This window comes from Balaenoptera acutorostrata, chromosome X (genome assembly GCF_949987535.1).
Source record: "Balaenoptera acutorostrata chromosome X, mBalAcu1.1, whole genome shotgun sequence".
NCBI lineage: Eukaryota > Metazoa > Chordata > Mammalia > Artiodactyla > Balaenopteridae > Balaenoptera > Balaenoptera acutorostrata.
In genome coordinates, this window is record NC_080085.1 from 21,084,956 (window position 1) to 21,110,565 (window position 25,610).

A 25,610-nucleotide genomic window follows, 5' to 3' on the forward strand; every position below is an offset into this window, starting at 1 on the left:
TTAATTAGAAATGAAAGGACCAGGATAAATGGACTTCAAGAGGATTTGCGCCACCCAGAACAGTTTGTCAAAAAAATCAAGAAAAATTTGGGCCCTTGGGAGGACAGAACTACTGCTTCAAATCACACACATATTTGATTCAAGATATAAATTTAGTAAAACTTAAGTAGTTGTCGCTCCTCTAGTTCACTCATCTTCACATTCTTACTTTCCACTTTTAAAATCAAAAGGTGGGCTAGTGAATCTTGGATGCAACCGAAATTTCCTTCAAGAGGTGAATGGATAAATAAACTAGGCTACATCCAGACAATGGAATATTATTCAGACCTAAAAAGAAATGCGCTATCAAGCCACAAAAAGACATGGAGGAGTCTTAAATGCACATTGTGAAGTGAAAGAAGCCAATCTGAAAAGCCTGTATACTGTATGATTCCAATTATATGACATTCTGGAAAAGGCAAAACTATGGAGACAGTGAAAAGATCAGTGGTTGCCAGGGGTTGGGACGGGGAGGGATGTGTAGGCAGAGAACAGGGGATTTTTAGGGCAATACTTTTGTCCAAACCCATAGAATGTACAATACCAGGAGTGAACAGTAATGTAAACTATGGACTCTGGTTGACAATGATGTGTCAATGTAAGTTCACTGATTTTGTAGCAAAGGTACCATCTGGTGGGAGTTGATGGTGGGGGAGGCTCAATTTTGCTCTGAACCTAAAAATGCTTTTTAAAAAAAGTCTATTAAAAACAATTCATGCTGGTATTATGAAAGAACATAGAATTGAGAGTCAGGAGACCTGGATTCAAATCTGGACTGTCATTTACAAGCTGTGTAATCTTAAATTATTTTAAGCTTTCTGTGTCTTAGTTCACTCACCTGAAATAAGGATAATATTCATCCATCAGATTTACTGTGAAGAGACAACATAGGTAATTTCACAGAGCACACAGTAGGTGCTCAAAAAATGTTAGTTGAGAGTGAAGAGAGAGAGAGGAGGAAAAGGCAGGGAGACCAGGATTTCATAAAGTCAAGTGATGGTGGAGGCGTTTTATAACAAGATCCAGCGACCAGTGATTGATGATGAGATAATCAGGGGTTATTTTTTTCCTCATCTGTTCCAGTCCACTTTGGATTTTGGATTTTGGCTTTATCAAAATATTATTTAATGAAGTGTACATTATTGTTTGAATTACTCAGAACACTACCCTTGCCTTTGTTCTCCATTGAGAGCTGCTCAGAAGGAATGCGATTTGGGGTAGGTTTTGATGTCATTATTGCCGGTTTTCATTTATTTAAAAAAATATTTGTTGTGAACCTAAATAGTGACTGGTACATATGCTGCACACTGAGGATGAAGCAGTGAATAAGCCAGACCTGGGCCCAGTGGTCACAGGGCTGATGTCTAGTGCCGAAGATGGGCATTAATCAAACGATAACGAAGTGTTTTGAGTGTTACAGTGGGAGGAACGGAGTCAGGTAACCATATAGCAAGGGGAATGAATAGCGTTTATGATGGGGGAAGGCCTCCCTTGATGTCTAAGTGTTGGCCATGCTGAGGTCTGAGGCATTAACAAGAAGGAATAGGGTGCTGCTTTAGAGTGCATAGTACAGGAAACCGGTTCTCACACTTTAAAAAAATTTTTTATTGGAGAATAGTCGATTTACAATGTTGCATTAGTTTCAGGTGTACAGTAAAGTGATTCAGTTATACATATACATGTATTCATTCTTATTAAGATTCTTTTCTCATGTAGGTTATCAGAGAATATTGAGTAGAGTTAGAGTTCCCTGTGCTATACAGTCGGTCCTTGTTGGTTATCTATCTTACATATAGTAAGGTTAGTATGTTCATCCCAAGCTCCTGATTCATCCCTCCCCCCCTCCCACGTTTTCCCTTTGGTAACCATAAGTTTGTTTTCGATATCTGTAAGTCTATTTCTGTTTTGTAAATAAGTTCATTTGTATCTTTTAAAAAAAATTAGATTCCACATATGAGTGATATCATATGATATTTGTCTTTTTCTTAGTATGATAATCTCTAGGTCCATCCATTGGTTCTCACATTTGAGCATGCCTCAGAATCACCTGGAGGGCTTGCAGATTAGTTAACTATTAGTGCATAACAAATTATCCAAAAAGTTAGCAGCTGGAAACAACAAGCATTTATTACAACAAACCGTGAGCATTTCTCAGCTAAGCGTCAAGGAGCTGCTTAGCTGAGTGGTTGTGGCTTGGGGTCTCTCCCGAGGTTACAGGCAAGGTGCCGAGCAGGGAAAGGATCTGCTTCCAAAGGGATTTGCTTCCAAGCTCACTCTTGTGGGCTCCTCCACAGGGCTGCCTTGCAGCCTGGCAGGTGGCTTTTGAGAGGGGAAGAGAGAGACACAGAGACAGAGGAAGGGGGAGAGACAAAACCCTAACATGGAAGCCACAGTCTTTTTTTAAATGTTGACATTAGTATTAGTAGTGGTAGTAGTAGTAGTAATTCATGTCCTTTAAATGTTCAATAGTTATTCCATGGTTATAAAATATTTTCATTGCTATCTTAAATATTTTCTTTATATTATTTGAATATATTTGATTTTACATTTTGGAACCAAAAGGTACTGCTTTTTTTCCAGTTTCATTGAGATGTAATTGACATAAATAACATTGTATAAATTTAAGGTGTACACTAAAATGATTGATATATGTATATATTGTGAAATGATTACCATAATAAATTTAGTTCACATCCATAGACTCACATAGTTACAAATTTTTTTCCTTGTGATGAGAATTTTTAATATCTGCTCTCTTAGCGACTTTCAAAACTCCCAGTTATAAGATAAATAAGTTCTTATGTAACGTATAATGTGATGACTATAGTCATCAATAGTGTATTGTATAATTGACTTGATTTTTTTAAGAACACTTCTAGATTTACAGCAAAATCGAGAGGACAGCACACAAAGTTCCCATATGTCCCATATCCAGTTTCCCCTACTGGTAACATTTTGCATTAGTATGGTACATTTATCACAATTCATAAACATATGTTAATACATTATTATTAAACAAATTTGGTCCAGAGTCCTTCCTTTATGCCGAATTCCTTAGTTTTTACCTTAATGTCCTTTTATCTGTTCCAGAATCCCATCCAGGATAGCACATGATATTTAGTTGTCATGTCTACTTAGGCTTCTCTTGGCTGTGACGGTTTTTCATTTTTCCTTGTTTTTTTGTTTGTTTTTTATAAATTTATTTTATTTTTATTTATTTATTATTTTTGGCTGTGTTAGGTCTTTGTCGCTGCGTGCAGGCTTTCTCTAGTTGCGGCAAGCCGGGGCTACTCTTCGTTGCGGTGCGCAGGCTTCTCATTGCGGTGGCCTCTCTTGTTGTGGAGCACGGGTTCTGGAGCACATGGGCTTCAGTAGATGCGGCACATGGGCTCAGTAGTTGTGGCTCGTGGGCTCTAGAGTGCGGGCTTGGTAGTTGTGGCACACGGGCTTAGTTGCTCTGCGGCATGTGGGATCTTCCCGGACCAGGGCTCCAACCCGTGTCTCCTGCATTGGCAGGCGGATTCTTAACCACTGCACCACCAGGGAAGCCCATTTTCCTTGTTTTTAATGACCTTGATAGTTTTGAGGAGTATTGGTCAGGTAGGACAGAAGTTGTCTTATAACCTGATCTTCGAAGTGAGATCTCATCACTTTTGGCCATCCTGTACTTGGAAGAAGTGAGTACTACTTCTAGTCCATACTCAAGGGGAGGAGAATTAAGCGCCATCTCTTGAGGGGAGGAATATCAAAGAATTTGTGGCCATATCTTTGAAACCCCCATAAGCTTATTAAAACAGAGTGCCAGGCCCCACCCCCAGAGTTTCTGATTCAGTAGGTCTGGGGTGGGGTCCAAGAGTTTGCATTTCTAACAAGTTCCCAGGTGACACTCCTGCTGCTGGACCAGGGATCTCACTTTGAGAGCCACTGGGAGCAGGGCTTGGGGAAGACCTTGGTGTGTACAAATAATTGAAAAAAGTTCATCAAGATCTATTTATTTCTCTCAAGATTCTTCTTTTATAACTACAACCAGCACTGAAATCAACCCACTGGTTTAGCTTCTGGATTTTGCCAGTTAACATGAAACTTTTAGCTTAAATAAATAGTTGGATAAAAGAGGTCCAACCATATCTTGTGTTTATATTAAATATTTATTTCATTTGATTGTCACAAATGTCAGGGAGAGAAATCAGGTAGCCCCATCTGCGATAAGAAGTCACAGACACAGAAAGGCTAAGTGACTTGTCTAAGGTCACACAGCTAGTTAATAAAAGAACCAAGCTTAGGACTGGGTCATTTGAGCCCTGGACCAGCACAATTTCTATTATACCAGGCTCTATCATATTGTTCCCAACTTCTAAGACTTTGCCACCTTTTGGAGAAACATTAATAAAACTAGGCACATGACAATTCAGTAAATCAGAATACATAGATTTAAAGTAGCATTTTGTTCAGTAAAAAAGGAAGGAGTGAAACAAGTCTTTCCAAGCTCAGAAAGATCAGCAGCGATTCGTGGCTTAGGTTGGGAAAAACCCCTCTCCATCGATATTCAACTTCTTCCTGCTCATCGACTCCCACAACTGCCACCAAGTACAACATGCCTCCAGGTAGCATGTGGTAGCAGTGACTCCGAGAAAGTCACTGGAGGAATCACAGGCCACAGGTCTTTTTGTCTGCCCATGCACAGCAACACGAGTGCTTAGCTCTTCTGGCAAAGCTCCTGGTTAAAGAGGTTGTTAGTATGTTTTTTCAGCTTTTTGTTTTGAAAAGACATGGTAGTCTACATACCATACCACCACCAAGATGACCAAGATGTACTTGAAAATCTAGAAGTGAGGGAGGACCAGTGGATGTCTTTGAGTGTACGTATTACTTTTCTCTTTAAGTTCAGAGTAGAGATGCAAGCATTAAGCAAAGAATTGGTTGCATAGAAACCCAATGAAGGCACAAAAGCTAAATAGCTACACACCAATAATCTTACTCACTGAGAAAACCAGTCCAATCAGACCAAAGGAGTGGTTTCCAGTTACATTTTTACCTTTCCTCAGAGAACATTCTACCTTTCATTTAGTTGATGTTTATACGTTGTCAAAAATAAAGCAAGGGGCTTCCCTGGTGGCGCAGTGGTTGAGAATCTGCCTGCCAATGCAGGGGACACGGGTTCGAGCCCTGGTCTGGGAAGATCCCACATGCCACGGAGCGGCTGGGCCCGTGAGCCACAACTGCTGAGCCTGCGCGTCTGGAGCCTGTGCCCCGCAGCGGGAGGGGCCGCGATGGTGAAGGGCCCGCGCACCGCGATGAAGAGCGGTCCCCGCACCGCGATGAAGAGTGGCCCCCACTTGCCGCAACTAGAGAAAGCCCTCGCACGAACCGAAGACCCAACACAGCCAAAAATAAATAAATAAATAAATAAAGTAGCTATAAAAAATTAAAAAAAAAAAAATAAAGCAAGGTTTGGTGGAAATAGTTAAAGCAAGCTGTACTTCATACCTTCACATTAGGAAATAATGATTGCATATACTGAGCCCTGAGTTCAAGTTCACTCTTATACAAACAATACCTAACATAGTGTAAGTGTAATACATAGTGTAAGCACAGACTCCTGTCCAGAAGTAGTGGTGCTGGTGGTGGTGAGGCATGAAAAAGAGTCAGGGGGCTGTCCTGTGGTGGTGGTGGAGGTGAGGGGGGTATGAAAGACAGTGCCTAAGACCTTAAATTTGATCCTTTCCAATGGTAGCGGTTGGGGGGGGGTGACATGAAACAAAGAGACAGTGACCTTACAATTAATCCTGCCCAGTGGTGTTAGGGGGAGTTCACGGGGAGCGGGGGGAGAGGGGGAGGGACTAAATGAAGTGTCATTGACCTTATAATTGACCCCGTTCAATGGTGGTGATGGCGGTGGTGGCATGAAACAGTCAGTGACTTAACAATTAATCTTGCCGAAAGGAGTTGGCCCAGGCGGGTGGGAGGCGGGCATGAAACAGAGAGTGACATTACCATGAATCCCGTCCAATGGTGAGAGGCAGGCAGGAATCCGAATCAGTGAGTTTATTTTTGCCCAACGGTGGTGGCAGTGGTGGAGGGCATGAAGCAGCCAGTATAGTTAAGTGGTAAACAGAAGATGAAAAAGTGTCAAGACGCAACAAATACCCTGAAGTGCAACAGTCAGCTGATCCAGGGAAGGCCTCCCGGAAGAGGTGCCTTCGGTGGAGAGGGGCCTTGAGCAGCGCTTAGGATCGGATTCCGGGCGAGGGCCCGGACCTCCTCCCAGTCCCCTTGTACCTCCGCCACCTTTCGGCCGCGGAGGACCTAGCCCGGGACGGGACCGGGAGTAGCTGCACTTGCCGGGCCTGTCTGGGTCCCGGGAGCCAAGGAGGGGGGCACCCCCGGCTGCACTCCGGCAAAAGAAAGCGAGGGCGGCAGCGGCCAATCAGCAGCCAGCGCGTGCGGCCGCGCGCCCCTCGCGCCCCCCGCGCGCCGCGTACGTACGGCGGCTGGCTCCGCCCCCGTGGGCGGGGCCTGGGGAAGCCGCGGGCGGGCGGCCGGCCGGGGCACGGGAGCTGCCGGTGCTGCTGCTGGTGCTGCTGTAGCGGCTGCACCCGCGTCGCCGAGGCCGAGACGGAGGCCAGGGTGCGCGCTTGGCGAACTTGCCTAATCCGCGCGGCTCGGCTGCAGCGGCCTTTGCGGCCGCTTGAGCGTCTTGACTGGTCTCTGCGTTGCCCCGACGAGGATGCGGCTGTTCTGGTGGCTGCTGAAGCAGCCGGTGCCCAAGCAGATTGAGCGCTATTCGCGCTTCTCGCCATCGCCGCTCTCCATCAAGCAGTTCCTGGACTTCGGTAAGTGCGGGGCCGCGGGTCGCCACGGTCCCCACGGCCCCGGCGTGTGGGGCCGCTGCCTTCCGGGCCCGCCGCCGCGGGTCTCCGCCGCCTCCGGGCAAAGTCCGTTGGAACCGCGGGCGGGGCTCCGGGATGCCCGGGGGCTCGGATTTCGGGGCGCGGAGGGGCATGGCCTGGCACTCGCACACCCGCCGGGGGCTCACCCGGAGACACAGAAACCGCGTCCGAGGAGCCTCATCCCGGGCGGGACTCCCCAAAGCTGCCGTCGTTAGCTTCAAATCTACTTGACACAGACCTCACCGCCCTTAAAACTTCGGAGCGGAGTGTGGGTGGCTTTTGAACGTTTTTATATTTAGATTCTTTTTTTTTGGATTGGGTAAGAGCTGTTTAGGAACACTTTGAGGTCGAGTAAATTATGCAGTGGCATTTTGTTCCTTTTCTGCTCTAAGGTGCTCCTGTGTGGCCGGAGCGGCAGGACTCGAACTGCTGTCTTGTTCGTGCTATGTTAGAGCAGTTAGAGGCCTGGACTGCAAAAGCCTTAGATGCTGGGAGGAGCGGACGTCTGGGCTCCTAGCGTCAGAGCAGGGTCTCGTGCCAGCACCTTTCGCCGCGCCTCTCCTTCTGTGTCCCACCTTCTCCCCTGTCGGGCGGGATGGTGGGCACCTTCCACGAATTGACGAGGGAGCGCAGAAGACCCGGCCCCCAACCTGCCTGAGGCCTAGCTGGGATGGGAATAGATTCCACGACCTTCTGTTAACTGGATCGTGTTTCTCCAGAGTGGTGCCGTTTCAAGCGCGGAGGGAATCCTCTCAGTTGGGTGAATGCGAGGCAGCTGGTTGTGAAACACCTGAAAGTATTAAAACAAAAGTGCGCACCCAGCTATCAGGAGGGAACGCGGCATCCTGGAAGGAAAAGAAAATGGAGCAGCAAAGATGTTCTAAGCTCTCGAGGGGAAATAATGGGGCGGCTGGTCGTTTAATGACTTTTAAGTAAATGTCAAGAGGTGGTGTCAGGTGGGCATAAAAACCTAAGTGCAGAGTAGGTAGCACATTCGGGAAAGACCCAGTAAGCACAATGCGATGTTGTCCATACTTAAGTTAGGATAGGAAGAGAGGAATAGGTTAAAGTTGAGACCAAATTAAATTTTAAGAAACCAGTTTGCCAGCGAATGATGAGGAAGGTCAGGGTTCAGTGAGATGTTGATCTTTGCGTCTTAAACTTCAGTCCCAGAAGCTTTTCAGTAGTTTTACTTTACCATCTGTGGCCACTTGTGAGAATTTTAGAGGTTTGAGGCAGCCCCCCGACTTAAGAGTTTAGGAAGAAAATGTCGCTGTTGCTATAAATAGCAACATTCTATTCCTAATTTATGGTTTAGAGAGATTCTGAAGGTATCGACTTTTCATAGGGGTAAACTGAGACAGGTTAATTCACAATAAAAGGACCAGAAAGAATCCAGAGACTCCCAGTTCCTTCCTTCCACCCTCAAAGTTGAAGTGATAGCTCTCATAGCTTGGCGAAATTTTGGTTGATTTATTTCTATAGCAGCTAGTATCTACCATGTTAATAGGTGTCTTGGCAGAGATGTTATTTGAGTAGGAAAACCACAGTGGGGCATAGTGTTATCGTGGAAGACCCATGGGACCATTATCTGGAAACAAATGTTCTAATTCTTGCTCTGCCACTGACTCAAGAGCCTGGCCTTGGCTAAGTGACTGAATCTCATTGGGGTTCATTGTCCCCGTCGATAAAACACGTGGATTGTATAAGGTCATCTCTAAAGCACAGTTCCCAAACTGCGTGATGCTAATTTCAAAGGAAAAGGGATGAACTTTTTAAAAGAAAACTACCAAATCTTTGGATAAGTATTTCCCATAAAAGCCTTCTGACCTATTTTGGGAAGAGTGGAGGGGATACTCTAATCTAGGATAATGGAAGAAGCCTAATAATTGAAGTCTTTTCCTTATAAGGAAGCTCACAGAAGAGCTATATATAATTGTAGTGGAATGCGCTAGAAACTCAAGGCTCGTTTGTAATGCCCAGAGACGAATCAGGTGGCAGGCAGTCTATCTTTAATGCCAACAACTAGAAGAGGGTTGTCACACAAAGGCCATTTCGACTTCTGCCTTTCTCTTGGTTCTTCCAGCTCTGGATAGAAGTCCGATTTTGGCAAGTGGTGTGGGAGTTGGAGAACTTAGAAGGGGTGTGGGGATATTTTTAAGGTGAGAAGGAAGAAGAGTAAAGAGGTTTTATGCCCCTGAATGATTGGAGAAGACTGCAGGGGAGGGCCACCTCCAGCGCTTACAGGCCCTGAGTGGGAGCAGCCGATGACTACACGAAGCCAGCTTGGGGTGGGGGGCCATGGCAACCCCGTCCACCCCGTATGTGCTGGCTCCGGAAGGGCAAGCTGAGCGGCACCGATTCAGTATACTTTAAAGACCTAGGGCTCAAACAGAACAGATGCGTGAACCACGTTGACCCACGGACTGCCACTTCGTGACATTCTCCCTGGCTACTTTGCAAACGGGACAGAAGTTTTGGACTAGAATTCCTGGACAGAGACCAGGGAAAGGATATCCACGGAATTTCATGTTTACAGTATTTGTTAGAACCGCATCAACAAATTGTGGTTTCTGTGGGCACTGAAAACAGCTTTCTTTTGCGAATGTATCCACACTAGTAAATGAGATGATCTTCCTTGTTTAAGAGGGAAGGCTAAAACTGCGTGTTATTTCAGAAGCAGTGACTTTATTTGAAATGAGGGCTGCTCAACCACAGCACTCTTGACTTTCTGGGACAGGTCACTGTTTGGTGGAGGAGGGGTGCTGTCCTGTGCGTTGTGAGAGGTTTACGAAAGCAGCACCCCTGGCCTCTCCCCACTAGATGCCAGTAGCACATCCCACCCCCCCCCCCGCACTCCCTCCACCCATGAGTTGTGACAACCAAACATGTTTCCAGACACCACCATGTCCCCCAGGGGAGCAAAATGCATCACTCTCTGTTGAGGACTACTGCTGTAAAGCATTTAGATGCCTGTATGGTCTTCATGCCTGTGCCGCATCCTCCAGACTTTACTATAAATGTTCTGGGGGCGGGTGGGCATTGGTATTTTTGGTTGTTCTTAAGCATAACCAGCGTTGAGAACCACTAATTAGATGATCTTCTGGATCTAGAGTTGTCCCCCTTTCATCTGTGGGCCATATTTCTCTATGCCCTTTCAAATAAGAGTTTTCTTGAGCTCAATCTTTACTTGAAACATGGCCTTGCACACAGCAAGTTTAACAAGAATAGCAAGCGTTCTAAATGGATCATGAGTTTATAAGGGCAGTAGTGCGCTGTGAAAGGTGGGATTTAAAAAAAAGAGATTCTTTTTGGTCTGAGATTATAGTTACATGGTTTCAAATTCAAAAGGTACGAAAGGACATAGAAAAGTCAGCTTCCTACTTTTGTCCACTAGCCTCCCCATTTTAAAATAAATGGCAACTTGTAATACTTTTGTCTGTACCTTGCTTTTTAAACTTAATTCCTTAGACAGCTTTCCATATCGTAACTGCAGAACTTCCTTTTTCTTTTTTATGGCTTCTGAGAATTTGTTTATATGAGTGTACTATATTCATTAGCCAACTCTCTGTTGACGGCTAGTAGGTTGTTTCCAATCTTTGCTATGACAGCTTGTGCTACACTGAATTACTGCATTCATCATTTCATGCGTGTGTGAGTATATATATAGGACAAATTCTTAAACATGGCATTTCTACACCAAAGGCTATGTGCATTTGAAATTTTGATAAATATTGTCAAATTGCCTTCCATCGAGGTTGTCTGTCTATCCTCTCACTAGAAGTTTTTGAGAGTACCTATTTTCCTACACTTTTACCACATTGTTGTCAAAGTTTTGATAAGTGAAGAAGTGTATCTAGATAAAATTTTTTTCTCCTTGAGTAAAGAAATTTTTTAAATTGAAGTATAGTTGATTGATAAGATTATATTAGTTTCAGGTGTACAGCATAGTGATTCAGTATTTTTACAGAGTAAAAAAAATTTTAACTTTAGCTTTTTATTATGGAAAATTTTAAGCATATACAGTACTAGAGAGAATAGTTTGATGAATTCCTGGGTTCATTATATTGATCTCTACGTGCTGTTTGTCTGTGGATGTTGTGTGTATGTGCAGTCTGTTAGATTTTCTTACCAATGTCATGCTTGTTTCAGAAGAACTACATTTTTTTCTGCACTAAGACCAGTTTATCTTTTGAACTATCTGTTCTTCAAAGATCTGGTAGAATCCACCCATGAAACCTTTTAAACCTAGTGTGTCTTGGGGACTGTTGCTCTTTGACAGGCTTCTCTAGTCTGTGGTATTGATCTGGATAGATTTTCTATCTCTTCCAGAATCCATTTTGATGTATTTCTCTAGAAAATTATCCTAGTCATCAAGGTTTTAAAGCCAGTTTGCATAGCTGAGATAGTAATTAGTCTTAATTTTCTCTGTGGCTGTTCCCCCTTTATTCCTTCTATATTTGTTCTCTCCCTCTTTTGTGATTAATTAGTTGTTGGTTTATATGATTGGATTCACTTATTAGCTTTATGACTTTTGTTTTCTAGTTCATTAATGTCTACTTTGATTTTATTAATTCCCCCTCATGTGCTATTTTTCTTTGAACGGCAAAATTTATTTCTTCTTTGTTGTTTATTTCAGTATTTAAGGCTACAGGCATTCCTCTGAACACTGCTTTAGCAGCTGATGTGTATAGTGTTTGATGCTTTTTCTTCCCAGCTCTTCTGCATCTTCAGGTTTTTATTCTTATGTGAACTAAGACTTGAGTTTTATTTTATTTTATTTTTTTATAAATTTATTTATTGGCTGCGTTGGGCCTTCGTTGCTGCGTGCGGACTTTCTCTAGTTGCGGTGAGCGGGGGGCTACTCTTTGTTGTGGCGTGTGGGCTTCTCATTGCGGTGGCTTCTCTTGTTGCAGAGTACGGGCTCTAGGCGCACAGGCTTCAGTAGTTGTGGCACGCGGGCTCAGTAGTTGTGGCTCGCGGGCTCTGGAGCGCAGGCTCAGTAGTTGTGGCGCACGGGCTTAGTTGCTCCTCGGCATGTGGGATCCTCCTGGACCAGGGCTCGAACCCGTGTCCCCTGCATTGGCAGGAGGACTCCCAACCACTGTGCCACCAGTGAAGTACCAAGACTTGAATTTTTAAATTTCCAGTAGAAGTGCACCCTGTATTTTAATTTTGTTGATTTTTAGTTTTGCTGCATTGTGATCAGAGAATGTTATCTGAATCATTTCTTTAATTTATTGATGTTTGCTTTGTAGTCCAATCTGTGTTCATTTCCTGTCACTCTTTCTTGGGCAGCAAAAAGCAGGTTATGTTCCTTTCTCAGGTTACAGAGGTTCATATATCAAATCTACCATATTAATTATTTTATTTGAGTTTTCTATACCTTTGCTTTTTTTAATCTACTGGATCTGTCATGGGTCAAAAGAAGTTCAGGTCTCCTAATAATCCAATTCTATTTCTCCAGATATTGCCTATGGTTTTTGCTTTGTGCCTGTTAATGTTACATTTGCTGCTTAGATATCTTTAACTGTCATTTCGAGATGCACGCTTTAGGGTACAGAGTGCTGCCCTTTGACTAGTTCAGTGCTTTTTGGCCTGGATTCATCCTTATGTGACATTGAGATCTGGAGCCCTATCTGCCTCTTGTTTTCATTTTCTGCTAGAGCATTTCTGAATTTCTTGAAATGTAGTATAAAGCTGGGTTTTGCTTTGTGAGTCAAACTTCTTCTTTTATGTGGTTAAGTTTCACCAGTTTATATTTATTGATATGACAGATCTGTCATCTGTAACGATAAACATCTATAATTTTCTTTCACTTTATGTTTTTAATACCGGTAATTTTTCTACCATATTATATATCTTGCTTTGTTTTATTATATTTCTTTTAGTAATTAGGTTTGAATTTTTGGTTCCAGGGATTATCTTTCTACTGATTTATTTAGACTTTCTTTGTCCAGTATGGTCACCACTAGCCAGTTGAACCTATTGAGCCCTTGAAATGTGGCTGTTGTGACCGAGAGACTGAATTGATTTAATTTACATTTAAACTTAAAAGTGATACTTGATTCAGTTAATTGGAAAACTTTTAAGTATGTTTAGAACAGTTTGGATATGTGAATCTACCTTAACTGTAAATTTGATGAAATCTAATTATAGGCCAATTATTTCTGATAGAAATTTAGCTTTTGAATTGAGATGTAAGTATGACACACACTGGATTTCAAAGACAATATAAAAAATACTAAAATATCTCAGTATGTTTCTGTATTGATTCCACGTTGAAATGGTAATTTTTGGGGTATGTTGCATTAAATAAAACATCAAAAATTTCACCTGTTTCTTTTTATGTTCATATGGCTGCTAGGAAGTTTAAAATTACTTGTGTGGCTCATAGGTTTCCATTGGACAGTGAGGCTTCAGACAGTATATATTAACTCCTTATAAGGAGTAATAGAAATATCACATTTTAATGTTCAGAATAAACATTTATTGATTTTATTTCTCAGTATAACTTTTACTCTTTTTTTCCTGTAAACCTGTTGCTCTCAGGAGTTTTGGACCAATTAACTGTCTTTGAATGGCAGTTAACGTTACGGTGGTTCTTTGTGATGTTTGCAAAAGCTTGAGGTCTTTCTGTTAAGTGGTTGTTAAGAATTTAAAGTTCTCTTAGTGATGTAAGAAAAGGAGAACTTGGACTGTATGCCATAACTTAAAGATAGAACCTTCTGAATCTTGAATGAGTTCATAGGAAATGATTCACATTTTCATCTGGACATGCTTTTCATCTTTCAGCTTTACCCTGTCCACTTCGGGTTCCTTCATTAATCACTCTCATCCGCTCCCTACAGACTGACTTTCTATCTGTTTTATTTCCCAGTTCCTTTGCACTCGTCTTTTGCACAGCTGCACTTCTATTAAACATATTTGCTCCTGGCTCCTGTTCTTTGATTTTATTCTAAACTGTCTCTTTCCAGAGGGTAGGCACTCACCTGTTCTTTGTAACCTTCTCACAGCTTCCTCGGCTGTTTGCTTTCTGCCCAGAGTGGGCACTTCATAAGTGGTGATTATTGACTCCATCTAAAGGTTGTTAAACATTATGTCACTTTAATTTAGTCAATTGTTATATAGTTCTAAACTTCTGTAATGTCCCCACATTTAAATATAGCATCTCTGAAATAAAACCACCGGAAGATAGGTTGTCTGACAACTCTGTCTTCTTTTCACAGAAAAGATTTCTATCATAATTACACTGGTTCTGTGAACCCTGGAGCTTTTAGCTATTAGAAGGCAGCAGCCAGTTTCCCTGTTTTTACTCTTCTTGAGGTTTGAAGGCCCAGCCGCCCTCTGTTTTCCTTTAGAAAGTATTTTAAGATTCCAGTATCCACTGAGAAGTTGACTTTGGTTGCAAATCACTGCTCTTCGAAAAGCCTTGAGTTTCTAAGTCATGCTCCTTAAAGCCTGATTACTACTGGGGAGAAGAGTGGTTTTGTTTCTGGAGAAAATGAGGAGATTTTTTTGAGTTTTGTTTTTTTTAAATTGTGTTAGGAAAAGGGAGAAACAATGGCATTTTGTTTCTGAGTGTGTACATTTTGTACCTTTACATATATGTACGTGACACACCTTTTCTGTAAGCGGTAAGGTTCTTCTACTGTGAGGAGATGCCAAGAATTAGACTAATCTGTTTAGAGACAGAAGCTAATAATTCAGAATTAAAGGGGAAGAGTACAATTTCATTTAGGGTAAAGATATCTAATGTGGCTTAATGCACCTTGATCAATATTTAAATTTAAAGAAAGAATTGGCCTTTTGGGCCCTAAAGATCTGATATGACTGGATTTCAACATAATCTGGTTTATCAGGCTCTGAGCGTTTAAGGTGTAGTTCCAGCTTTGTTCATTCTCTTGGCAGTTTTGTATGCTTCTGAAGGGGAGACATGGCCACACGTCCTGACCTATTGATGACTGAGTGGTTTCGTCCCATTAAACTTCGGGAAGTTGATCAGATTGTTGGCAAGATTTGGGAAACTATGGTCTTATTACTGGATGGAATCAGAAAATATCACCTCTTTTCCTTTTCATTTTACGTGCATTCTATTATTTTACTTCCATGATTATCTGATTCCAGAGTTGGGCAAATCCTTTTTTTTTTGAATGCCATAGTCTAAGACAGGTTATCGAACTATAGCCCGAGGGCCAGCCACCTGTTTTTTGTGTTACAATTAACAGACTACTTTTAAGAGTAGTTTTAGGTTCACAGCAAATATGGGCAGAAAGTACAGGGAACTCCCATACACCAGTGTGGGACATTTGTTACAGCTGATGAACCAACACTGATCCATCATTATCACCCAAAGTTGATAGTTTCTATTAGCGTTCAGTCTTTGTGTTGCATACGCTCTGGGTTTTGGCAACACCTATTTTTGTAAATAAAGTTTTATTGGACCACAGCCATGCCCATTCATTACATAGCGTATGTGGCTTCTGTACCTCTGCAACAGCAGGGTTGAGTAGTTGCCACAGAGACGATTTGGCCCACAAAGCCAAAATGTTTACCATCTGGCCCTTTACAGAAAGTTTGGACCTCTAGTCTAAGAGAGTTTGGCTCCCTGTTAAAGAAGTGTGCAGTGATTGCTGTTAATTGGCATTTAAATGATAAAGCTCTGTTGGTCCCGCATGCTAGTAACAGTAAAACTTGGCTATCTGGAGTGTGACTTTTGGGGTAGCTAAGACTTTTCCAGGTGATCGGTGGCTTACCTATAGGGTATGTGCCCCTGTGTGGAATTACCATGTGAAAGGCTTGGAGGGATTTTATAGCTTTAATCTCTAGGGCTGTCACCAAAGTTTAAGTGTACCGGTTTCTCCACAGCACTGCCAAAGTGAGGTTTTATGACTTCAATTGTATAATAGGTAACATAGAAGCTAAAAGTTTTATTTTTTCCCCTTGTGGGTTTATTTTGTGCATTTTGTTGTGTGTGAAGTGCCCTTGACCATTTAGTAACTGGACTCGGGAGTTTTAATCATTTGCATGCACTTCCTGTGTCTACTTGGCATAGTAAGCTATTGTGCTGTGTATCTATTGTTTTCTCTTGTGCTCCCTTCTTTGGTAAAGTAATTATCAAAGTATACAACTAAAGGCGTTCGGAAAGATTATCACCTCTAATTCTTCCATCCATTTTTTGGTGATAGCCTTACATCTTTTGCCCATATATTTATATATGTTGACACTGATTATTGGTTTCCTTTTTATTTAGTGCACAGTCTGAGTTTTAATATACCCAGTCATTTACAATGCTTTTATCATGGTCAGATTTATCACCTAGAGCAGTATGTAAATTGTCACTAAATCCCTCTGGAATTTGTTGCCATCTCTGTTGGGACGTTTGCAGTCAACTCACTTTTACTCTGTTCTGCTGTCCATTTGCATAGCAGCAACTATTAAGACCTCACATCTTTCTGTCTTGTTGCTGTTTTATCACAAAGTCCACAGAATAGTTTATATTTGTGGATTCTCTCCAAAAGGACAACTTTTCTGATTTCAACTAAATATCATATGCTAACTTTTGCCTTGTAATTTCTGTTAAAATTTGGTGATGGCAGCTCCTTGTTTATTACTTTAGATTTTTAGGAATTCTCGCTGTTCTTGCCCACTTACTCTTCTTGGTAAATTAGCTAAACTTATAGAAAATGTGCTAAGGGAACTGTGGATGGGGTACGTGGCGTTCATTGAAACTAGCCTGGAAGCATCTTCAGGTAGCCCGTTTCGCCATATTTCTGGCAGAGCTGGGTTTGATTGCCCTTCATATCCCTCGAGGAGAACTCCTTTCCTAGTCATTGTCTCATCTTGACTGAGATTATTCTTTCTGCTATAATGAATGGCACAAAAATTACAGCAAACTATTTATTATATATTACACAGGTCGATATTTACATTCCCTGTGATTGAATATTTGGGGTTCTGACTCGGTAGATTATTTCCCTAAGCATCACCCAAGCAGTTGTGATTTTATTTTCAGTCTTAGACTTGACCTCTGATTCCACTCAACCATTTGAGTTGTACCAGTGTTTCTTTCTTTCTTACTAGGGCATGGAAGTCAGTATATAATAGTTTCGCTGTTGGGAATAAATTGCTATGTATCTCTTAACATTTTCTCAAAGCATGAAGTTAAGTATTCCCATGTGTTGTTGGCCGGAAGACAGTAGGGCCCTTTGAAACGTGTAACATACATATCTTTTCCCAACACATAATTACATCTTCATTGACCAGAGCATACTCAGGGTTTACCTGAACCTTTCCTTGGATCTGTTCTAGAAGAGTACAGTGTTTCCTTAAGCTTGGTAGCAGATATTCCTTAATACTTGACTGTGCACTTTGTATAAATTTGGTTAATTTCTCCTCTTCTGAGATGAAATAGAAAGTAAAGTGTCATTGCTATATTAACATTCCTACATTGGTCACGTAATGCGCTCAAGTGTGGTCAGTTTCCTAGGAGGCTGAAACAAAACTCAAACATGAAAATAGAGACTGAAAATAGATGGGTCAATGAAAAAGTTGGGGATGCTTAATAGCCACTGTCTGAGCCTGAGGAGTTCTTTGGTTTATTCCCTTGTTGAATTTCCTGTGGTTAGATGCTAGTCAGTGGATCTCAGTCCTGGGTGCTTGTGAGAATCATCTGGGGAGCTTCTAAAGCTAGTGCCACCTGTCCCCCCACCCTCACCCTGTAGAAGCCAATTACATCAATCTCTGAAGGGAGGGTCTAGATGCTGGTATTTTTGACTTACCCAGCTGACTATAATGTGCTTCCAGAGTTAAGAACTGTGTTAGATCTGGTAAAAGTTTTGCCCAAGAGCTGTGAACCACTTTAGGGGATAAAGTCTGTGAGATGCTGAAGGTTAACACTTAAGGAGTTTAGGAGTCCATCAGCAATTTTTTTTTTTTTTTGGCCGTGCTGTGCAGCTTGAGGGATCTTAGTTCCCCAACCTGGGATTGAACCCGGGCCCTCAGCAGTGAAAGCACTGAGTCCTAACCACTGGACCGCCGGGGAATTCCCAGGAGTCCATCAGCATTTGTTGAACTTTATGGATTCGGAATGGAGTGGAAACTGAGAAACATTGGGGAATTGTCGAGGCTTAGTTTCTGCCTTTGAGGGGCTTATAGATAAATGAGAAGTCGAGACAAATATGTCAATATATATAGGCTAGCCAAAATGTATGCATCCCATGAGTTTGTGGCATGCTTTCTCTACCTCTCCCTTGGAGGTTCGTGTAATAAAGGTGGTTTCTGGGTACGTGTGAAGTGTTAACCCAATTGTCCTTTATCCAGAGCATCCTTGGAGGCTTTCTTTGTTTCTTTCTTAGTTTTTTGGTAGAAAACAACTATAATGTATGTACTCTTTGTCTTGATTTCTAGCTCCTTTCATTGGCTACTCACTACTAGCGATGCTCTCTCCAGAGTTGTCCCAGAATGTACATTAGGCAAGGTTGGTGTAGGATAAATAACTGTAAAGTGTACAAACCAAAATCTTATCCTCATAGATTGATTCAGTGGGAGCCTGAGCTTAGCGATCATCTGTCCAACCTCCCCAGTTTTACACATGAGAAAGTAGAAGCCCCGAGTAATGAAGAGACTGCCCAAAGCATCAGCTAGTTGTTGACCTAACATCTTGGCTGCCTCTTCCAAAGTGAGCCAGAAATTATTCTTTCTAAGAGGCGAAGGGAACTTACATTTGTGTACCGCTCTCCACCAGACACAATATTAGTCAGATGTAGCTGTAATTCTCACATCATCCAGGTGAAATAGATGTTTCCATTTTTTGGATGAAGACGCTGAAGCTTAGATGGTTTAAGTATCTTGCCTAAGCAAAGTTAGGAGCAAAACCACAGTTAAAATGCAGGTCGATTGAGCTTTTAAACGTATGCTTTTTTTCTTTCAACTTAACATACCATTTCTTACCACATAATATACCATTTGCCACAGTGCAATTCTATCTAGCAAACAGAGTCTCTATTAGTAATGCTTGGGGTCTTGTCTAAATTTGTTCTTTTAGACAATCTGGAAATTGCATAATCTAATGTTTGTCTAGTCTTATCATTTCAGAGCTATCAGATTGCTACCTCCTTCATTTACTTACACTAGAAACAGTTTTTATTCTGAGGACCCACACTTGTTAGTTTATTGTCTTGTTAGCCTATTGTCTCTCTCTGGAAATATGATAACGGGTCTATGTGGACTTGTACTCAAGGCTTGGTTTCTGGTGCCTACCACCAGTGCGAGCTTGGGCAAATCACTTAATCCCACTACACTTCAATGTCCTGATCTACAAAATGGAAACAGTAGCATCGAATCATAGGCCTGTTGCACCCATGAACTTGAGAACATGCAGCACAGCGCATGGCACATGGTAGGTGCTCAGTAGATGTTGGCTATGCTTTTGTTATGGGAAGTTAGTGACACAGCATTATCCTGGACAAAGTCAGCTTCCTGCTAAGAATGAAAACTGCATAGGGAGCTCTTAACCTTGAATGTTAATTATCTTAAAGTTTGTTGGCTGAAGGTCCCAGCTATATAAACTGATCATTTTCCAAGAAACATAGCACTTTCAGCTCATTTGTGCTTTGAGCGTGACTGGCTTTGGATCTTCTTCATTCACTGTAATGGTTAACTTAAGGTTTTGCTCAATTAACCTCGACGATGAGTACAGTGTGACGTTTACTTAACTGTTCCTGCTTCCATGACAACAAGACATTCTGTAATCCACCGTTAGGACTAGATGCTAAACTCCTTTCTGGAATTAGGGTGATGTGGATCTGTGTGGTGGCTCTGGCTATGAGTGCTACTCATATGCTTTAGCCGGTCAAAGCTCTATTTGTGATGTCAGTTCTCAGCACATCCTTGCCTTTTCTCTCCACTCTCTGGCCTGACACACCATATTGACAATTACTGTCACTTTATCATCACATTCCTGTCTACCTTTTGGCTCTTCTTCCCCTAACTATAAGGATTGGAATACCCCTAACCAAATATACAGAATGAAGTGATCTATTAGAGGAATTTACCATTACCAGCAAATGTTATCTTGAACCCCTGAATTTTATTTGCTATTGTAAGTTTATACTGAAACTTACTAGGTATTTTAATTTTCAGTTCTAATCAGGAAATATTAAACACCTACAATGTACCAGGTATTGTGCTGATGGACTGTTCAGTTTTTTGAGGAATCTTGGGATCCATGGGACATAGACCGCAGTGACTGGGGGTGATGACAGAGGGGTTGCCCAAGCCAAGGGCACAAATTGTGGGCCCATGGTGAAATCTACTCACAACTTGGTTTGGCCTTATCTGGCATACAGAGGGGCAGGTTTCTCACTAATCTGTTCATGGATACATATATTTCAAAAGAGTCAACAAATAGGATCTCTAAAGAGAGAGGATCAAGGTACTAGTGGCTGTCGCTCATGTTCCCTCAGCACAGACACAGATCTCCTTCAGGGAAGGATCCAGTAACCCTCACTTACCTTAATTAAGAACCCTGTCATGGGTAAGAGAGTGTCATGGACATATATACACTACCAAATGTAAAATAGATAACTAGTGGGAAGCAGCCGCACAGCACAGGGAGATCAGCTCGGTGCTTTGTGACCACCTAGAGGGGTGGGATGGGGAGGGTGGGAGGGAGGGAGATGCAAGAGGGAAGAGAAATGGGAACATATTGTATATGTATAACTGATTCACTTTGTTATAAAGCAGAAGCTAACACACTATTGTAAGGCAATTATACTTCAATAAAGATGTTTAAAAAAATAAAAAAATAAAAATAAAAAAAAATAAAAAAATAAAAATTAAAATTAAAAAAAAAAAAAGTTGCAATATATTTCCCATAGTGAAAATAAAGTCTACAGTTTTCAAAAATCAAAAAAAAAAAAAAAAAAAAAAGAACCCTGTCATGATCACCCTGTACCCTCTTTTCTTACAAGAGCATCAAAAACCATTACATGAAGGGTAGCATGGGCTTCAGACTCCATTAGGAAGATCTGCATATAGTAGCACGTTCTGTATGAGATTTTTGTTTGTTTGTTTTTAGAATAGAATGGCTCTAGTAGGGTGTTTTTCTTTAAAATAATAGAACGGCTCTAGTTATAGGAAGACCTTTTTCAGAAGACTGCTATTTTCTTTAAAAACTCATTTTTTAAAAATTGAAGTATAGTTGATTTACAATGTTGTGTTAATTTCTGTTGTACAACAAAGTGATTCAGTTACACATATATGCGTTCTTTTTTAAAATATTCTTTTCCATTACGATTTATCATAGGATATTATTTTTTTTTATATTTACTTTTATTTATTTTCTTTTATTATTTTTTTGGCTGCTTTGGGTCTTTGTTGTGGTATGCGGGCTTCTCTCTAGGTGTGGCTTCTCTCTAGGTGCGGGTTTTCTCTCTCTAGTTGCGGCACGCAGGCTCTCTGTTGAGGTGCGCAAGCTCAGTAGTTGCAGCGCACGGGCTTAGTTTCCCCACGGCATGTGGGATCTTAGGTCCCTGACCAGGGATTGAACCTGTGTCCCCTGCATTGGAAGGCAGGTGCTTTACCACTGGGCCACCAGGGAAGTCCCTATCATAGGATATTGAATATAGTTCTCTGTGCTATATGGTAGGCCCTTGTTGTTTATGCATTCCATGTATAAAAGCTCACGTCTGCTCACCCCAACCCCCCACTCCAGACCTCCCCCAACCCCCTCCCCCTTGGTAATCACCAGTCTGTTCTCTATGTCCGTGAGTCTGTTTCCATTTCGTAGATAGGTTCATTTGTCATATTTTTAAAATTATTTATTTATTTATTTATTTTTGGCTGCGTTGGGTCTCTGTTGCTGTGCGTGGGCTTTCTCTAGTTGCGGCGAGTGGGGGCTACTCTTTGTAGTGGTGCGCGGGCTTCTCATTGCAGTGGCTTCTCTTGTTGTGGAGCATGGACTCTAGGCACGTGGGCTTCAGTAGTTGTGGCACGTGGGCTCAGTAGCTGTGGCTCACGGGCTCTAGAGCACAGGCTCAGTAGTTGCGACGCACGGGCTTAGTTGCTCCGCGGCATGTGGGATCTTCCTGGACCAGGGCTCGAACCCGTGTGCCCTGCATTGGCAGGCGGATTCTTAACCACTGTGCCACCAGGGAAGTCCCCATTTGTCATATTTTAGATTCCACATATAAGTGATACCATATGGTATTTGTCTTTCTGACTTCGTTCAGTATGATAATCTCTAGGTCCATCCATGTTGCTGCACATGGCATTATTTCGTTCTTTTTATGGCTGAGTAGTATTCCATTGTATATATATACCACATCTTCTTTACCCATTCATCTGTCGATGGATATTTAGGTTGATTTCACGTCTTGGCTGTTGTGAATAGTGCTGCTATGAACATAGGGGTGCGTGTATCTTTTTGAATTATAGTTTCGTTTAGATATATGCTAAGGAGTGGGATTGCTGGATCATATGGTAATTCTATTTTTAGCTTTCGGAGGAACCTCCATTCTGTTTTCCATAGTGGCTGCACCAACTTACATTCCCATCAACAGTGTATGAGGGTTCCCTTTTCTCCACATCCTTTCCAGCATTTGTGATTTGTAGACTTTTTAATGATGGCCATTCTTACTGGTGTGAGGTGGTGCCTCATTGTAGTTTTGATTTGAATTTCTCTAATTAGTGATGTTGAGCATCTTTTCATGTGCTGTTGGCCATCTGTATGTCTTTGGAGAAATATCTATTTCGGTCTTCTGCCCATTTTTGGATAAGGTTGTTTGTTTTTTTTGTTGTTGAGTTTTAAAAACTCTTTAATGACTGCATATTTCTCTATGTAGATATGCAATATTGTAATTTATTTGACTATTCCCTTATTGTTGGATACTTAGGTTGTTTACAGTGTCTCTCCCAAACCTTTTATTTGGAAAAATTTCAGACCTCAGGAAAAATGATAAGAACAGTACAGTTAACACCCATGATTTGCACCTAGATTCACCAGTTACTTTGCTATATTTGCTTCTTCCCCCTTCCATCCATCCCTATCCGTATCTCCTTCCCTCCCTCTCTATATACACCTTTTTGGCTGAACCATCTTGAGAGTAAGTTGCAGATGTAATGACTACCTCTATATACTTATATATATATCCTAAGCATGAGAGTACTTTCCTAGTAGCCATGATACAGTTATCACAGCGAATTCATCATTGATATTATCATATAATTGAATATTCACATTTCCTCTAATGGCTCATGGCTCCTATATTGGATAGCTGGGGTCTAGAACATACTCAGGAGGCACTGTGGCCCCAGGAGGGGCTTCTACCTCAGTAATGCAGCACCAGGGATAGAGGGCAGGAGTGACAGGTAGGACTGGCTGGGTGAAAACTGGAGAATGAACCAGAAGTCTGCAAACAGAAGGGTTACCCTCCATCCTGATCATCAGAACATTAATAGGCAGGCAGTTACCCCTAGGCCAAGTGAAGGGCAAGGAGGGGGTTCTTCTCTAAAGACACTGAAAGAACTGTTTAAGGAGAATAAGGGAAGCTGGTGTGGTGTTAGGACCCCACCCAAAAGCCCTATGTAATCAGGTGTTTTGGGTACTCACTTAGTCCTTAGGCTGTCTCACTGAACAAGCAAGGATCACCTGCCATCTGAGGGAAGCCTACAGCAAGAGAAACTAACATAAATAAATGGCCCAAAAGTGACTCCAAAGAAAACAAATTCAGGTAGTAGAAGAGTGCTTTAAAGTATAATTTGAGAAATAAATCATCTTGTACACTTATGAACATCTTGGGGCAGATGGCGTTTTCCAAAGATGGCCCTGACAAGGCTTTTCTATGATGTGCCCTTGCCAGCCCTCCACCAACGCAGGGGGTCTGATCCCCTCCCCCTGGAGTCTGGGCAGGCTATGGCTGCTTAGAACAGTTGAGGATGGCAGAAGGGGACTAGCTGTGTGACTTCTGCAGCTGGGTCATAAAAGGCCATGCAGCCTCTGCCTTGTTTACTGAAGCCATACAGGAATCCAACCAGCCCCAAACCGCCATGCTGTGAGGAAGCCCATGGAGAGGCCACCTGACGATGCTTCAGTAGGCAATCTCAGTCGCTAAGTAAGCGGTCCAAGGTCAGATACGTGAGCTGGAAGCCTTCAGATCGTTCCAGCCCCCACTGTCCAGTCACTCTTCCAACATTTAAGTTTTCCCAGCTGAGGTCCCAGACCAGCCTTCCTTCCTGTGTCTTGTCTGAACTCCTGACCCACAGCATCGATGAGCATAATAAATAGACATTGGGCTGAAAGAAATAGTGTAATAGCTGCATGTTGTTGGGGCATTGAGTTTGATAGGGAATGAGGTGTGTGTGAAATACCTGATCTTTGGCTCTTTGGCTCTGAAGTTTCTGGCTCGCTGTTACCCAAATGGGCCGGCCTAGAGTGGATGCAGCCTCAAGTTTGGTAGACCCCAAACCCACTACCTATTTTGATCTCTTTAAATTCAGGAATAAGTTTTCCCAAACAAAGGAAAACTGTTAAACTTCCCAGGCAGTGAAATAGTATTTCTGGACATGGAGTAAAACAAACATTTTCAAAGTATAAATGAAGCTAAAGAAAGAGGGGGGATTCTTTTGAAGGATATTCACAATCATTTGGTAGCTCTCCATTCACACTTACGGTTGTTTCTTCTGAAGGACTATTCAATTAATTATTGTTTATAGCCCTGGTAAGTTTGAGAATAAATTACTTATGCTAAAATTCAATGTTGTCAAAAGGTTGAAATCTTATAAATACAACTGAAGAAAAATCAAAGAGCTGCCCCTGAAATATTATTTTCTCAGTTATATTTTACCTGTTTTAACATGGTTAATGGTAAAAGTACATTGTAAACTCAAAGATTTAATTGACAGTAATTAGAAAAAGCAGCATTATCAGAATGAGCTGATCATTCTGTTGGGTTTTAGTGCCTTGCTGGTAATTCTTCCATTTTTTGCCCTCCTTTTCCACTCCCTGATTCCCTTGCTTACACTCTTAAAACATCCCCTACCAAGCCTTAAAGCTGAAAGATGTGGATAAAGATAGCCTTCAAGTAATCCAGACAGGAGACTACATTTTTGGGAGGCATGTGCTCAGCTCTCTGCTTTAATTATAAGATACATTATCAGGTCATTTCATTAACCGAAGAAATAATTATTTTTTCTGCTTCCTGTAAATTAGTCGAAAAGAGGATTAGAGATTCACCAGAAATATATGCCACTGTGGAAACCACGTATAAAGAATAATGTCGGAACTCTTGCTCTCAGAAGGCTGGTCAAATGCTCCTTTCTTATCAGTGACCATCACTGAGAGGGCTCCCCGTATTAAATCAGAAGTCATTTATGGAAAAAAAAAAAAAACCAAAACTCTTTTGTGTCTACTTAGTGCTCTGTGGTGATCTAAATGGGAAGGAAATCCAAAAAAGAGGGGATATATGTATACATATGGCTGATTCACTTCGCTATGAATCTACTGAAACTAACAAAACATTGTAAAACAACTATACCCCAATTAAAAAAAAAAGTCGTTTGTGTTTCTGTGTCTGTTTATCCTGTGTCTTGGTGAACTGGAAAGCCATTTAGAACCTTTCTAGACAAAGCCAGTCATACCTTTTGCAAATGTAGTAATTGTCTCCGATTTTTCAATGAAAG

The 25,610-nt window shown here is 41.8% G+C and overlaps 1 protein-coding gene across 1 annotated transcript in view; it reads left to right on the forward strand.

Annotated features, from left to right (window-relative positions):
- Positions 1-6,554: 6,554 nt before the first annotated feature.
- Positions 6,555-25,610, forward strand: part of PDK3 (pyruvate dehydrogenase kinase 3) — a 76,799-nt gene continuing 57,743 nt past the window's right edge. The window contains exon 1 of the mRNA XM_057538169.1: positions 6,555-6,872. Within this exon, the coding sequence (XP_057394152.1) occupies positions 6,767-6,872 (106 nt within the window). The 5' untranslated portion in view covers positions 6,555-6,766. The remainder of the gene's footprint in view (positions 6,873-25,610) is intronic.